The 16321-nt window shown below is 39.3% G+C and overlaps 1 protein-coding gene across 6 annotated transcripts in view; it reads left to right on the forward strand.

Annotated features, from left to right (window-relative positions):
* The window catches only part of LOC120722297 (ankyrin repeat and IBR domain-containing protein 1-like), a 36151-nt gene extending 19991 nt beyond the window's left edge, over window positions 1-16160 (forward strand). For all 6 annotated transcript variants that reach the window (XM_040013232.1, XM_040013235.1, XM_040013231.1 and 3 more), the window contains 10 exons: window positions 431-561; window positions 3332-3466; window positions 4787-4873; window positions 5164-5230; window positions 6164-6309; window positions 6715-6893; window positions 7020-7071; window positions 10141-10252; window positions 12450-12493; window positions 13049-16160. In XM_040013232.1, coding sequence (XP_039869166.1) covers window positions 431-561; window positions 3332-3466; window positions 4787-4873; window positions 5164-5230; window positions 6164-6309; window positions 6715-6893; window positions 7020-7071; window positions 10141-10252; window positions 12450-12493; window positions 13049-13960 — 1865 coding nt within the window. In that variant the 3' untranslated portion in view covers window positions 13961-16160. The remainder of the gene's footprint in view (window positions 1-430; window positions 562-3331; window positions 3467-4786; window positions 4874-5163; window positions 5231-6163; window positions 6310-6714; window positions 6894-7019; window positions 7072-10140; window positions 10253-12449; window positions 12494-13048) is intronic.
* The last annotated feature ends 161 nt before the right edge of the window (window positions 16161-16321 follow it).

The raw sequence follows: 16321 nt of genomic DNA on the forward strand, positions 1-16321 counted from the left end.
CCGCTCACTAAAAATTTGTGGTGTTTAGAAGCATTAATTGGACTCTGGGCAATCTAATAGATGATTTAAGATACCCCAGCTGCTCTTGAGTGCCACTTGGTTGATGTGACAGTCGGAAGATAAAGCAATTATTTGGTTTCGGAACTATCTTCCACTTCGATTTACCCCAGATTCTGTTTTATCTTGGCATTTCAGCAGCACATCAAAGGTGCTTTGATAATAGCCAATTATTCTCTTTGTGTGTGTGTAGGTGGGTGCATGAGCATCTTGGGAGATGTTAGCAAAATATATTAGCAATATACATTAATCAGGCAGGACGATTTCCCACTCAGTGCATTGGTCTGTTTTGATGCTCTGGTAATAGCCATTCTCATTCTGTCTCATTATGCCTTTATTTGTTCTGTTTACCTCCCCCTCCTCCATGTTGAAGTGGCTGGTGTGAGCGAAGCTTATGAGGATGCAGCCAACTGCTTATGGTTGCTCAGTAACTCCAAACCCTGCGCCAACTGTAAGTCTCCTATACAGAAAAACGAGGGCTGCAATCACATGCAGTGCGCCAAGGTAGGCAGTCAGGCCTCTCGTATTTTTCCTACCTAGACAGTAATCAGGTTATCAGTTTATCTGGTTGTTCTAGAAAGATATGTGAATCAGTCGTTTTCTGTTGGAGAAAACAAACCTAAGAAGTTTAAATGAGCAACATGTAAATAAATAAATAAATAAATACATTTTTATTTATATAGCACCTTTCAAGACAGTCACAAAGTGCTGCACATAAGATTACAAGTCATAAAAAGATTGTGTGCAATGAACACAGTATACTTCTGTTTATGTTTTAAATGGACTTCAGAATCATCTTCTTTGACATACTGCACATAAAAAATAAAATAAAAAATAGTGCAAAATGCAGATTTTGGCAACTCATAGAAATAATTAGAATTAATTATGTGTAACTACCTTATTTATCAAATTTCAGTAAAGTTATCTAGAGCAAGTGTGGGTTTTGGAGGTCCATAAAGTGGTAAAGCAAAGCTCCATTTAGCATTTTTTCTTTTTAATCAGTTAATTATATTTTATGTAGCCAGTTATTCATTGGCATATTTTTTCATATTTTTTTTTTTTACCAAGAAGCATTTACAAATTGACACAGTATTTTATCATACAGTGCAATGATGTAATAACTCAGGGCTTTTATGCAAAGTACTGTTCTCAGTGCAAACAAACTGTCAGGTGGGAGATAAAGTTTATTTGCACACAGTATGTGTATAAATGTCAAAATCTCATTTTCAGTTGTATAGATGGCTCTTTAAACACTAGAATGAGCCATTTTTACTCCTGATTCTCCACAAGCCTTTCTCTTTCTTACACCACGCTCAAGACAAGTTGTAGTATTTATACACAATGGTATTACTTGATCTGTCTAGCAGATGACTACAACTTTCTGAGTTCTGTCAGATCAGACTATTAGAATAGCTCTGTTTTATACTGTTCTGTTCTCACTTAACACCTTTTTAAAGGAAATGCAGTGTGCATAGCAAAGGGGCAACTAAGGTGCCTGTTGATGTTGTGAAATGTATGTGTAATTACAGTATGAATGCATGCTGTCATGTTTACATGTTAGCAGATAGCTTCTGTATTGGTCCACCAGTGTAAATAATACAGGGTTAAATTGGGTGAAATTACAAAAAAAGGTTTGTATGAAGCTGTAGGAAGTAAAAGAGAATTATAATATGGATCTAAGCGATGGAAATCAGCTTCCTCCAAGGGTCATCTGGGCTTTCTTTTAAAGATAATTTGAAGAGCTTGGTCAATCGGGAAAAGATCAAAGTAGAGCTGCTACTTCTCCACATTAAAAGGAAGCCATTTGAGGTGGGCATCTAACTAGAATGCCTCCCGGACATCTCCTGAGGTGTTTCAGGCATGTGCAACTGGGAGGAAGCCCCAGGGTAAAACCAGGGTCTGACAGAGAGATTATGTCTCTCTGCTCAGCTGGCTTGGGAATGTCTTGGTATCCTACCAGATGAGCTGGAGGTATCTGGGGAGATGGAGGTCTGGGCATCTCTGCTTAGACTGCTATCCCTGTGACCTGGACCTGGATAAGTGGAAGAGGATGGATGGATGGTCAAGGGAGAGAGTGAGACCAGCAATCAGACATAGTCATGTTGCTTGACTTTGTCTCTGTTACTACCACTGTTGCTGTAGAGGAGGCAGTGCAGTCATACAGCAAAGATCTTTTTGTCTCTCTGACACCCCTGTCACTGTTTGCACTGGTTAAATAGGCTGACTAGAGATTGACATTAGTTTTGGGTGAATGGAGTGGCTTTCACAAGCTGAGAGGCCACAGAGGGCTCAGCCTCTTGACCTGTTATTACCTGGTAAGAAACGGCTTTACCCCTGTTGCCTGGAAACACGGGACTCAGTGTTGCTAAGGAACCTTTTGTCTTTTCGCTGCCATTTCCTTCTCTCTGGTGTGGTTTCACACTTTTTTCTTGTCTCAGGATTCTCTTTCACATGTCTTTTTGTGTCTCTCCATCCACCCATTCATGTCCCCTCACTCTCCTTGATTTTGTATTGATTTTTCTGATGTGTCATATAAGCAGAGAGTTTCCAGGACAACTGAGGCCTCAGCCTTAAGGTTTTGTGATACTCCAGCTAACCTGTCACCCACAGAAGTGCTTGTAGCATGGAGAAATCACTTATACCCAAATAGGCTCCAGATTGGAGAGGCTGTAGTGTTTTGCTGTGTTTTGTTGTTCTTTCTCCATCGGGACTTGCTGCTCTCAAATGCAGTCTGAGTGCCTTCTAGTGGCAGCAGGCTACAAGGATTCACGACTCTGTTCAAACACCTGCTACTTGTACACTGTAGAAAAAGAAATGGATGAGAAGACAAAAGAGATAAAATGGATACAGGTGATTACATTAGTTTAGTGAGTCTTAGAAGTCCTTGACCCTTAATTATAATTCAGTTATGATTTTTACAAAGATGTGTTTTTGAAAAAAAAAAGTGCCTTTCTGTCCTGGTAGATCTGTGCTTGATAACTCAAAGAGGTTACAGCACATCAACTGAGCTCTGATGTTGGGTCAGTCTGATATTCTCACCTTTGGATGGGTATATTAATGAAAACATGTCCGTAGATGGGGAAAGGTATCGTTTTGGCTGTCATTTCATATACCAGGATAATTGTTTTTCTCTGACAGCAATTATAAAAAAATGTGTCTTTTTCATTTTGTCATTAAATGTAAATTACCCCAGTATAGCAGGAGTAGCATTAGTAATTGGCTTTCCATTTTTTGATGTGACAGCTGACCAGAGCTGTTCTCTCTCTCCCTGTAGTGTAAGTACGATTTCTGCTGGATCTGTCTGGAGGAATGGAAAAAGCATAGCTCATCTACAGGGGGCTACTATCGCTGCACTCGCTATGAGGTCATCCAGCAGGTGGAGGAGCAGTCAAAGGAGATGACTGAAGAGGTACATGCATACACTCTAGATGTTAACACGATATTATTACATTCTCTGTGTTTTCATATTTTAAACGCTTTCGGCCCAGTTAACCGAACACTTTGTAAAATATGACTCAACAGTGGTATAATGTAACAACAGGGACCAGAGCTGAGTGATGGCAGTTGTTACTGGGGGAGCCCTCTGTTATGATGATGTAGAGTGAATGTCCTAAAGGAGCCGGGCTGGGGTTGTTTCATATTGTATTTTATTCCTAAACGTCATGACTCTTTCAGCAACTTGTCATCGTACTCCTACACCATTATCAGACTCACAACAAAAAAGCAGAAAGCTTGGTGCATTATAAACTCGTGTCTGTTTTAAGTTCAATTAATTCTTCCTCTGATTCAAGCCATGCATACATTAACCAGAATGTGCTTCCACTTGTCCTAGTAGCCAGTAATATAGCCTTCAAGCTCCTCAGCTAAATTTCAAACGAGCAACCGTCTACAGAGCTGTAGTAAGCTTGCTTTCTGGTTCTGTTTTCTCAAACTCAGACATTGACCTAAGTGACATTACTTATAGCAATTTATCAGATTTTGTGCAAGTCCCTGTGGAACCAGGGAAGAAATGATATAACTGTTTACTCATCTGCAGTAGTACTCTCCAAGGCCTGGAGAATGGCAATACATAAAATTGGTGGAATTTTCCTTGAAACTCATGATGGAATAGTTAATTATTTACAGATTTTCTGTGCAGAGTTGATAAATATATTTTGCTGCACAACCCAGTCTTACTGTAATACACCAAGTCTCTGTCTGTCTGCAAACTCCTACACGATCAGGAGTTGAGCAGCTGAAGTATATAACACACAGGTATATAGTAATGTAGGCCTTGACACCAGTTGGCAACTACCTGGCAACTGCTGGTTGCTAGGGAAAAATATTTCCTGCTTGTTGCCAATGGTTGCTCGAGGTTAATAGCAGTTACTGTGAAATCATTTGCTAAAACCACAGTCATGTACGTCAAGAGTCACTGACCTCCTGGTAACCAGTCGTTACTATTGAAAGATGTATATTCTCTGACTGGCTGGCAACTCGTTGGAAGGGTTTGCTTGCTGGTACTAAGTGAAACTGCTTGCAAAGAGGTAAACAATGTTGCACTTGTTTGCATTTGGTTGCCAGAGGGTCACTGACCAGTCTCTCGTGTACTCTCTAGTCACACATAAATAGTATCATTTGGTGGACTTACTTTTGCTCCTTACAGTTAAAGTATTTAGGCTTTCTCTGTGAGAAGAAACACCATGCTCAGGAGTTTGACTGTGACTGGTGTCTCATCACTGTTTTGCAGGCTGAGAAAAAACACAAGAGCTTTCAGGAACTCGACCGCTTTATGCACTACTACACACGCTTCAAGAACCACGAGCACAGCTATCAGGTAAACAGACCAGACTTTGTCTTCCAGTGATGTTGCATTTGCAGCTGTTATGCAATGAATGCAGACAGTGAGAATTTGTGTAAAACTGGTGCATGACCCATAGTTTGGATACTCTCCAGTGCTCTAACTTTAACATAACTAACATACGGTATATTTGCATTCTGGTCATCACAAATAAATCTGTTGTTAATTTATTTGGTCTCACGTGGCATTCTCTCTATTGCTTGGTTTAGCAGGAACCTCAAGATAAGTTTTGTTATTGAGTAAAATTTCTGTTTTTCTCCCATTAGCTAGAGCAGCGTCTGTTAAAAACAGCCAAAGAGAAGATGGAGCAGCTTAGTCGAGCACTAAGTGGAAGTGAGTATGCAGTCTGCCGTAACGGCGTCAACCTTTATTATACCAATCCTAATTCAGTTCTTTAATATTGAGCTTTTGGAAATAGAGGAGAAGGGATAGAAAACTGAGGTGTTTTAATATTATTTTAACAACAGTGGGTATTGGTTTAAGCATTCAGTAGTGTGAGGTTACAAGAAAGATAACATTTTAACTTGACTTTTTCAAAACCATGTCAGTAAAGGGAGTTTCTGCCTGACTAGTTAGCTGAGTGATGCTGATGTACATCAGGTAAAGCAGTAGATTCTGATTGCAGTGGAGTTAGCTCACATAGTGGTGGTGGCTGTCAGCTGGCAGAAATGGAAAAGGTTCCAAGTCGGTCTTCATGAGTTTGGCTTAACTGAAAGTTTGCACAGTTTATCCTACATAATACGACTGCCGACAGCTTTGAGTCTCCAATAATCAGTTTTGGCCATCACTATTGTGTTTTCTGACGCAGTTCAGAATCTGAGATGCAGATAAAAATTCTATTTCAGATATAAATTTGTCTTCTATTCAGCATGTCTGGATTGCTAATTTACACATTTAGTGAAAAGATTTATTCAAATGAGAAGAAAATGATTTTCCCTTAGGTTCCAATTTTATTTTTTTTTAAATCTCAGTAGCTGTTAAAAAGTGAATTATAAGTCACTATTCATCAAAGGCCAGCAGTGTTCTTGGCCCAGACTTCCCATCATACTAGACACCTCAGTTATAACTTAAAAGTGCAGTCTCTTCATGTGCTTTAGTACAGTCAAGGAGTTCTTTCATATGCTTTGTTTCAGGATTTCTTGTCATGTAATACTAATCGGCTCAAAAGCAAAGTGAAGTAATTGAGGCAGAGTAATGAATGTCCTGTACAAAAGTATATCCCATATTCATGTTTGTTATCTGACTCTCCCGCCTTCTCTTTCCCAGGGGAAGGAGGCCCACCTGACACTACATTCATTGAAGATGCAGTCCTAGAACTACTAAAGACTCGCCGCATCCTCAAGTGCTCTTATCCTTATGGGTTCTTTCTGGAGCCCAAAAGCACAAAGAAAGAGATCTACGAGCTTATGCAGGTTTCAGGCTTACTTAGTGAGAGGAAAGACAAATGTTCACAGTGGTCTAGGCCATTAGATATGTGAGACTAAAGCTTTCTACTGCATGATTCTCACAATCTTCCCCAGTTATATCTGCACATCTCAGCTTTTAGTTAAACATCTAGTGCTGTATAATTTATGATCACCCATATAGATACAGGATGTACTTTCCTGCTAGTTTTTATAATGTGGCCTTTCAGATGCTGGAGAATGAATTGGCACGGCTCCCATAGGTCTTACAATTCCTTAAACACCTGTAAAAGTAATAGTTTTTTTTAAAGTAGATACATAAACAGCTGCCCCACAAGTACATTTGTTAAATTGAAACTTCAAATCCTGCATTTGTACACTGTGATTGCTAAGTCACCTGTCTTTCTGCCCCAGACGGACTTGGAGATGGTGACTGAGGACTTGGCACAAAAGGTTAACAGGCCTTACCTGCGAACACCACGCCACAAGATCATCCGTGCGGCTTGTCTGGTACAACAGAAGAGGCAAGAGTTTTTGGCCTCAGTAGCCAGGGGAGTGGCCCCTAATGACTCACCTGAAGCCCCAAGGCGAAGGTAGCATACAGACCAGTACCTAACTTTGTTAAAATAACACATTTTACATTTTTTTTTTATTTTGAGAGCCAATTCCTGTGTGATTTCAGCTATCACAAGTTTGCCATTAATTTCTGTCTTTGGCAGTTTTGCTGGTGGAACGTGGGACTGGGAGTATTTAGGCTTTGCATCACCTGAGGTAAAAGCTGATTGGTTGGACTGTAAACTTGAACAAAATGCATTTGTCTTTTTGTGTACTGAGTGGTTTAGCCGATGATGGGGTTTTTTCTTGTCAGATGATTGGGTTATTTTAACAGATTAGAGGTACATAGTAAGAGTTGGTGATTCCCATTTGTTTTAGCAAAAATGAATTCACTTAAAGCTAACAAATGTAGCCAGATAATTGTATTGGTCCCGGTTTACTTGCAGCTGCCCTTTACACTCACACCCACGTGTCATAATTGGTGCCACTGTTTCTAAACAAAACCGGCTTCTGGCTTGTTCAGGTTGTTGCCGTGTGCTCTGAAGTGCTTTGAAACCACATTTGGACTCATTATTAAACTTACTGGTACAAATTAGGAAGAAAAAGACATGTTAATCCTAAAATGTTAATTTTTCTCAAAGGCACAGACTTCCTCTCTTGGTCACAAATTATTTTTGGATAACAAAGGTTTGTTTGTTTTTTGTTTTCCCCCTGTCGTTACTGTTCTTAAATGTAATAGTGGAGCCACTCCCAGATTTCAGCATGCCATTGGAAGTTTCATTTTGTTAATGTGGAATTTTTAATATCATGAACTGTCAGTGTTATTGATGCCGTGATGTTTGCCCTATACAGTATAGTACAGTATAGCTATATTTGTAAAACATATATTATACATAATATTAATTTAATCAGTGCCCTTTCAGCAAGTGCCTGTGATTTGTAATGACACTTATTTCTGCTAATAGAGAGTACTTATTGTTTCAAGAAATTACTTTATGTATTGCAGAAATATAAATCATAATTAGATATAATTATGTTGTGTAATTAATTATACAGTGTCATATGACATCTTTTAATAAAGTCAGTATGTATATTTAAATCATTTTAACGTTTCTGGTGACCCAGAGATCGGCATGTTATTTAACACACTGGAGCAAGCCAGATGGTTCAGTGTTCCCTGTGCAACCGTCAGGAATGATTAAAAGCACAGTATGCTGGCGAACACCTAAGTAGGTTGCGCCTGATCATTACACATTAGTAACAGGTGTTTGTAGTTAACACTTAGAGTCATAAAAGTGTCGACCACATAATGGTTTGATTACTGACCTGTCTTCTTTTTCTGCCCAGCGTGATGTATGCACTTGGTAATGGTGCATATGTCAGTACATTGCAGATACTACTACAGGTCTGTTATTGATTTTTCTAGACTGTGGCAGTTCTTAAACATACAGTTCTTTTTTCAGAAGAATTTGCTCAGCTTAAGAGCGCCATCACTCTTTTGGCTTAGGCTCGTGTAGCTTCTATCTGAAAATTCAAATCTCACACCAAAATAAGCCTCTGGGGTTTCTGTGCAAATCCTATAACATTTCAAAGCTGGCAATGGCCAATAGACATTTTAAGGGGGGATGTTTTGACTTGTATCAGTAAATAAAGCACAAAATGAATTAAAGATGACTCAGTTACATTAAATATACCAGTAAGCCCTGTAAGTCACTTAGCGGCATGCAGTACAGTAGGACCCTTCGTAAATGGAATGTAAACACATTTATACATTTGCACTTCATTTAAAATGACTAGTCAAAATATGTGTGCTAAAAAAGATCTGTTGTCAGGAAAGCACCACAGAAAATATTATTATTATTCAAATCAGCCAAGAAACTAAGCCAACAGATCTAAAACAGTAACTTGTCTTCTGACATGATAACAAAACTACGTACAGCGGCTCTTGTTTTTCTATTTAGCATTTTGCTTCTTCTAAAATGTGCCATTATTTTGTAGGAAGTCAGGTGCCACATGCCGTGATACTTATCTTGTCTCTCATTGGTTGACATTCTTAACAAGCTGGAGATCCCTGCATGCATTGATTTTGCTAACTACTAATTATCTCTATCTTTAATGTGCATCGATACTGTGCAATAACATTAATGATTATAATACATAGGCCAGCTGATGAAAGTATTTATGTTGCAAAAAAGATTAAATTTAGCTTGGAACATACTAATATAGACATACAGTAGATACTGATGGCAGATGCTGAACACCAAGCTTTTATTTGTTATTGTTTTTTGCCTGCTGGTTAAAAGCTTCTTTCTCAGTCACTGTCAGTAGTTGGTAACACCATAGTAACAAAGCCAGATGACACTGCCTCACACACTTCCATATGTCTCCTCCATGCTTCTTATAAAACCTGCATCACTTCATAGTGGGTTATATTTAGCACGGTGGAAGCATGAAAGAGCTTTTGCTTTTGATGATATTTGCATGTTACTCAGTGAGTTTGGCAGTTGAGATGATTGAATAAAGAGTGCAGAGGTACCGATATGTTGATTTGGTGTATGTAGCCTTTTTCATGAAGAGCGGTCATGCATTTATCAGTACTTTAAGAGGGATAACAGCACTGGAGTTTTCATTCGTTTGGCACTTGACTACGGATGAGTGCCATCTCACAGTTTTAAATCTATGACTTTGACTTTACAGGAATTCCATTTCAAAAATGTTAGCTTGAGTTGATTTAGATAACAGACAAATTCACTGCTTTTCCCTTTGAAGAGCTACACACCAATGAGCCAAACTGTTAAGACCACCCATCTTTCTGTGCAGTCAAAGTAGCTGCCAACCAGAAAGGCATAGACTCCATATGCCCTCAAAATAAGACCTGTGTGCTGGGATAAACAGGAACTATTTTCCTTTGCCACGTTTTTTTCCATGCTAATCTGACCAAAGTTTCAAGTAGTGAGGTCAGCTGATGTGCAAATAATCCCTGTTAACCAAAGGTTCAGGCATCAGACTGCTCTACACCCTGCTTATCAGATATTTTCTCATGAGTGTAGAGGCACACCCACATAATGTTCGTCTTGTGTTTGTAAGACATAGCTAATCAAGAAGGTCTGTTTAAAGGGAAGGTAAGTGGTTTCAGTTAGTGAATGAATCAAAGACCTGCATATAGTCCCCCCAACCACACACACACACACACAGAGTTATTAACTCAAACCTGCTAGAATCAGTTTCCTTGTACAAATCTCCTTCATTGCATTTTTATAGTAATGATTGTTCTTATATTTTAAGGAGTACGCAGAGTTCCAGTACAGACGGCGGCATAGGCAGAGGCGGCGAGGCGACATGTCCAGTCTCCGTAGCAACACACCTGACCCTGACGACCTCAGCGACAGCACTTTAGGTACTTTACTTTATACAGGGTTTCTCCTGTGATGGCTATTTCACATCGTGATATTCAGTTTTTCTCCCTTGTCACAGCTTGTTATTTGCATAGCTTAAGTTGCCACGTGAATTTATCGTGTGATCCATCTGAATGCAAAATCTCTGGGTTCTAGTTGGTCTGATTTTTAGATTGGGTCCAAACGCCTGACACTATAACAACTATCTGGTGCACAGACAGTGCGCAGATTTAGACACCTCAAGGTTTGCAGTGTTTACAAAAGATTTTGATTGTTTGTGTATAAAAGATAAAAGAAGTTTTCTTGTAAAGTTTAGAAAGTTCCCTTGAGTTGTATTTCTTTCATTAAAGCAGGGTTCGATGGCCCTCAGGTAGATTTGATCGACTGTTCAGCTAAATTAACTTAAATTGGTCATCTCTTATAATCACAGCTGCTTCAGGCTCTCAGCAAAAAAATTGCTTAGAGAATAATAGATCAGAATAATAGATCAAAACTGCATCTTAATTAAAAAAGAATGTCAAAATTCTATTCTATATTCTTGGGAAAAAATGAGACCTTCTCTGTTTCTAATCATGGATACATTTTTCTAATAGTGCAGTGTGACTGTGAAACACTTAGTGAAAAGAATATTTTTATATTCATTAAAAGTGTGATTAATTAAGATCAAGCCTACATTTGTTATCAGTCCAATTGGTATACATCCTGGAATGGCACACTGACTGCAGCATGGAAAAAACAAAAACCCAACAGATGGATGGAATGGGTCAAAGTGCAATTTGCAATGGCTGATACAAAGCATTTAAGGTGGAATGATCTTTTGAGTAGAAAACTATTTAAAGATATATATATATATATATATATATATATGTATGTATATATATGAATTATTCTAATCTGAAACTGTTCTGGTAGGACATTAATAAACTGAGAACTAGAGACTGCAGAAAAGACCTATTGAAGTTCATCTTAGTGATGGTGTGGTTTGAAAGTATAGAATGAGATTAAATGAGAGCTAGATTTTCTTGATTTGTTCTCAGGAAATCACATTGTGATGAACTTTGATTTTTGTTTCTTTTTTGTTTCTTTTATTAGTGACGCGTGTAATTCAAAGGATGAGTTGAATAGAAGCATGACTCATGATGTTTGTTTCCATGTTTGAATTGTGATGTTACAAAGAAGTGAAAAACGCTGTAGACAAGTTACAGTTAAATTACTTGGGTGTGGAAGAAATGCCAAAGAAAGTATTAAAGTCTCTGTTACTATTAAACACACATTTCTGTTGCTTTATAATTTGTTTTAAAGGCACAGTCTTATTAACTTTGAATGAATCCATCAGAATTGCATAAGAGCAGGTGCAGGTTTGCGAAGCCCCACCGTCTTGAATACAGTGGCTGATGTTTTCGTTATCTCTTTCTCGTCCTTCACTACTGCTTTCTCTCCCCTGTCATTTCCACCTTATCATCATCCTCCTTACCTCAAGCCTCATTTTCTTGTACTCAAGTTAAGGCTCTAGCTCTGTGTGGATTAAGAATGTCTAACTTTAAAGAACTGTCTGTTTAAACAGACAATTAAATGGTAACGTTTCAAAGCTCTTCGGTGAATTCAGGCCTTACAATCTGTTCCAGATCTGTTTTGTTTTTTTTTCATGTTGTTGGAGTCATGGTTAATGCGCCAAAAATATTAAGATCCAGTCAGATGCTTCCCTGGCAGTATTGTGTCAAGTGGAGAAGAGTCTTAGTATCCACCGGTACCTAAACAAGCACAGGTGCACTGCAATGATTCAGTTACATTATTTGTTTAGAAATATTGATTTTTACTAATTAGTTTTTCCAAAATAGAGCTTCTGGAAAAATTACACTTGCTTGAATTCAGTAAGCATTTCTAATCTTTTGTTTTTCTCCATCATCGTGGTACTTTTATCTAGGCTGTATGGACTGAAAACAATAGATAAAACTGGAGGGTAGCTAATAGGTTCTGTTTTGTGAGCAAAGAGGAATTGCTCACAGATACAGATACAGTGCAGTTCCTGGGGTTGTGACGGGTTGCTGGTCCTTCATCAGTGTGTTGACTAAACTCAAGATGATGTTACTAAATTGAATACTTAGCAGTAGATTAAACTGAGTAAATTGATTTATCCTGCATTGATTTAGTTCAATAACCAGGTTTGACTTTTCCTTTGTTCCTTTTTTTCCTGTAAAGACACACAGGATGCTGGAAGTGGACGCAGACAAGGTCCTATGATGGTGAGTAAACATTTATCTCGAGCTCAAACGGTAATGTAGTTGAAATTATTCCTGAAGGCATTTTTGTCTTAGTACTGTGAATTATTAATGCCGTTTTGATTCTTAGCTTTTTCATATTCACTAGTTCACCAAATGTTCAGTTAATAAAAGAGTAATATTTGAAACTGAAACCTACGGGGTTTTCTTTTTCTTTTTTTTTGGACTGGGGTTGGGGCATGAATGACTTGAAACATACTGAGTGATGCAGCGATGTTGTGTGCTGTGACTTTATATATACACACAGAGTGAGTGGTAATGATAGTTTTGAAAATGTAGAACCTTAAAACCCACTGTGAGCTGACTGCAACAAAGCAGCTATAAAGAAAAACTGTCTTTGCTTTCAGGTTTGTGTGTCAAAGTGTCAAAACTGCAGCAGCTGCTATTTTCCTTGCCTTGTCACTATCTCCATCTGCTGCTAGTGTTAACTTTTTTAACAATAGGTGCTGCAGGTTATACTTAAAGTTAAGTTTGAAAACTGCTGATGCTCTACGACACTGGATCCTTTTATTCTTGCAGGGTCTGGGTTCGCTGGATGACGATGACCCCAACATTCTTCTGGCTATTCAGCTGTCACTCCAGGACTCAGGGATGGTCGGGAGTGTGTCCAGTCATGAAGTACTTGCCAACGAAGCCTCACTCGGCGCTATTGGCACCTCCCTGCCTTCGAGGCTTGAGCAGAGTGCTCCAGGCATCGAGGTCCCCCCCAGAGCTTCTCTAAGCAGCTCAGAACTGCTGGAGTTGGGAGATAACTTAGCGAAACTTGGCAACATCAGCAGCCAGTACTCTGCTGCCACTGGTGTTGCTATCCCTGTACAGCACGGTGACAGTCATCATCGGGCATACGGTACTTCTGTGCCCATACCAGTGGCTCCCGGTGGCAGCAGCTCTTCAACAGGCCTCTTCTCTTCCACCGACACAACAGACTCAACCACATGTGGCAGCCACGACCCATCCTCATCCTCTGCATTAGCAGCAAACGCTAACCTGCTGGGCAATATCATGGCTTGGTTTCATGACATGAATCCTCAAGGTATCACTCTGGTACCCCCAACCTCCTGTGACAGCGACTCAGTCCCGGGTTCACTCCATAGGGGCGAAGGAGAAGACGATGACAAGGTCGGGGTGGTCGTCTTCCCTGAAAACAGGAAGCCTCAGGAGGTGATGGCAGATGTCGGGTTCTGCTCTCAGAGGCTGAGTGAGATGGAGGAGAAGGAGTGCACTATCGCTGAGAGACCGACCCAGTTAGATCTAGTGGGGCTGGACACCATGCCGCTACCTTACATGGGAGCCCATGACGCAAGCGGAGGCCATGCCGAGCGCAGAGGCTCAAAGGTGTGCCACGTCGACACTCCGCGATGTGACTCTGTGTCTGATCAGCTGCCAAGCTCCAGCTCATCTGAGTGGGAAGATCAAGTGCACTTGGTATGATCTCTCTAACTGAGATGGCAAAGAGCTTTTAAGGAAGGCCAAAAACCACTACAGATTGCAAAATGAATAAAGAGGAGGAACGTCTGTGCTAGCTATTCAGGTGGAATGTAAACAGAGTGGGGAATGTGTCATACTTGACCAGAAAGTGGGGAAGACACAGATTCAGATTTAAGTGCAACAAGATGTGTTTACTGTATTGTCAGCCTTCTGCAAAGAAAGTACTAAATAGAAGAGATCATAGTTAGTTACCAGTTTCAAGGGTGACTTATAAAACAAGTCTTGTACTAATAAAAATACAAATAAGTAGCGCTTTTTTTTGTTTTTGTTTTTTAAATATCAGATTTAGAGACTTAGGAGCTTTAGAAACTTTAACCTACATAGTTATTTTCCACTGGACTAAAAGCCTACTGTATCAGTCTGGATCAGGTCTGATGTAATTCAGCTGTACTTAGTGAGCAGATTAACAGTTTGCTCCAATATTCAATCGAAACAAAGCCGGCTGAGATGGTTCTCGCTCCTGTCCAATTCTGCCTACTTCATGGGTGCCAAACACTGACTAGCAAAAGCACAGTTTGCAGTCACCAAGTGGATTCTCTAAAGCAAATTGTGCCTGCTTTTTACAATCTCAACCACTCAGCTAAACTTTAATGTGAAAGTGTTGAGCCATAATTTTCTTTGAGATTGCGGCTGATTGATACTCTGAAAATGTCACTGGCTAAAAGCTGCCGTGAGCCGTGTAGAACTGAGGCTTCAGACCCTAATGGATTTGTACTTTATGTAAAATATTCACATTGGCAAAATTTTGATTAATTATTCAACTGAAAAGTAGTTGGCCTCCTCAAAAACATTTCAAAATGGACTTGACAATGGTTATTACTCCCCCAACACAGGCTGAATCAAAAAACAACGAATGCTGACGGGCCCAGAGGGAGTGCTCGTGATTCAGTTTGCACCTTTGTCACAGCATGTTCTGAATTCCATTGTAGCTTGTCTTAAATTAATGTTTTGAGTATTGCAGCCGAACGTGGAGCGCGACAGACTAAGTAGACAGTGAGAAGTCTGCTTCATACGCCGCAGGGAAGGCCAGTGAAATCAGGCAGTCGCATTCAGACTCTGGTAAATTAATTACTCACGCCCAAGTCACTGTAATTTATCTCTGGGTCCTGTTTTAAAAGTAATAAGCAAAGCCTTTCAGATCTTTGCAGATTTTCCGGACTGCAGGGTAATGCATGGGGGGAAAAAAATTAAAAATCATGAATGTGTACAGCATCTCATCCTCATGGGAAGTCCATGTCTTTGAAACGGTTCTCTCTCTGGAGTTGAGACACACAGTGCCTTTGTGTAAATCACCATGATTCACTTTTTCCTTTTTTCACACATTTTTTTTCTGAGTGCTAATTTAAAAAAAATGACAGTGTAAACAAAAACAGAAACACCTGTTACCTTAAAGTCGTTTCTCTCACATTGCCGTTGATAGTGTTCAGACATGTGCTCATCAGAAATGTTTGTAGCAAGAGGCTTTTTTGTTGGCTCTTGTGGTGATATGTTAATAGATGACACTGACTCTTTTTTTTTTTTTTAGCGATTTGGTGAAATACGTTGTAACGACGAAGTCACACTTTAAAGAAAAAATCTTATTCCCAGATATTTTGAAGAAAGGTTTTATTTCTCTGGGTTTTTGCAGTAATGCTTCTTGCCCTACACCGAAGTGGTTCCCAGGATTTAGCATCTAAAAATCTCTGCGCTGATTTCAGAATAGGTTAACCTACTGTTCTGTGTCGCTTGTGTGTGAGGAAAGTTATAAAGTAGGTATTTATTTGGAATAAAGATAATTCATTTAAACAATGGATTGTGAGTAACCCATGTGAACTAAAACACACTAGTCAGTGTCTTACCTTTAAGACGTGATTATGTTCTTGTACAGACTGATGTCTGGCTGAAGTAAATGACCTTTTTCTCTCTCTCTCTGTCCCCTTGCAGATGTATAGAGCAACATTAAGTCTAAAGATAGTGATTGCTTTGATAAGTGTCTGGGTGCCATATGGTTAATGGAACTAACTTTGTCGGACTTGGTTAATGGAAGTGCGTTTATCAGAGGAGATAACATGCGTTGCCCTTTTTCTTTAGTAGTATGCTGTGCATGTAACGGGCACACTTTATACTGTCACCTCATATGTTCAGGTGATTTATTAAAAAAAATTAAAAAAAGGTATATAACATTTTGTAACTCATTGAGATTTTCTATTGTAAAGCAACTAATCCTTGAAATGCTATTTGCACTTTCATAGTTTATACTTGATACATTCCCTCTTTATATGAAAAGTGTTTGATGTGTGATGCCAATAAACTATGTGTTGAGTT

This window comes from Simochromis diagramma, unplaced genomic scaffold, assembly GCF_900408965.1.
Source record: "Simochromis diagramma unplaced genomic scaffold, fSimDia1.1 OVJJ01000618.1, whole genome shotgun sequence".
Taxonomy (NCBI): Eukaryota; Metazoa; Chordata; class Actinopteri; order Cichliformes; family Cichlidae; genus Simochromis; species Simochromis diagramma.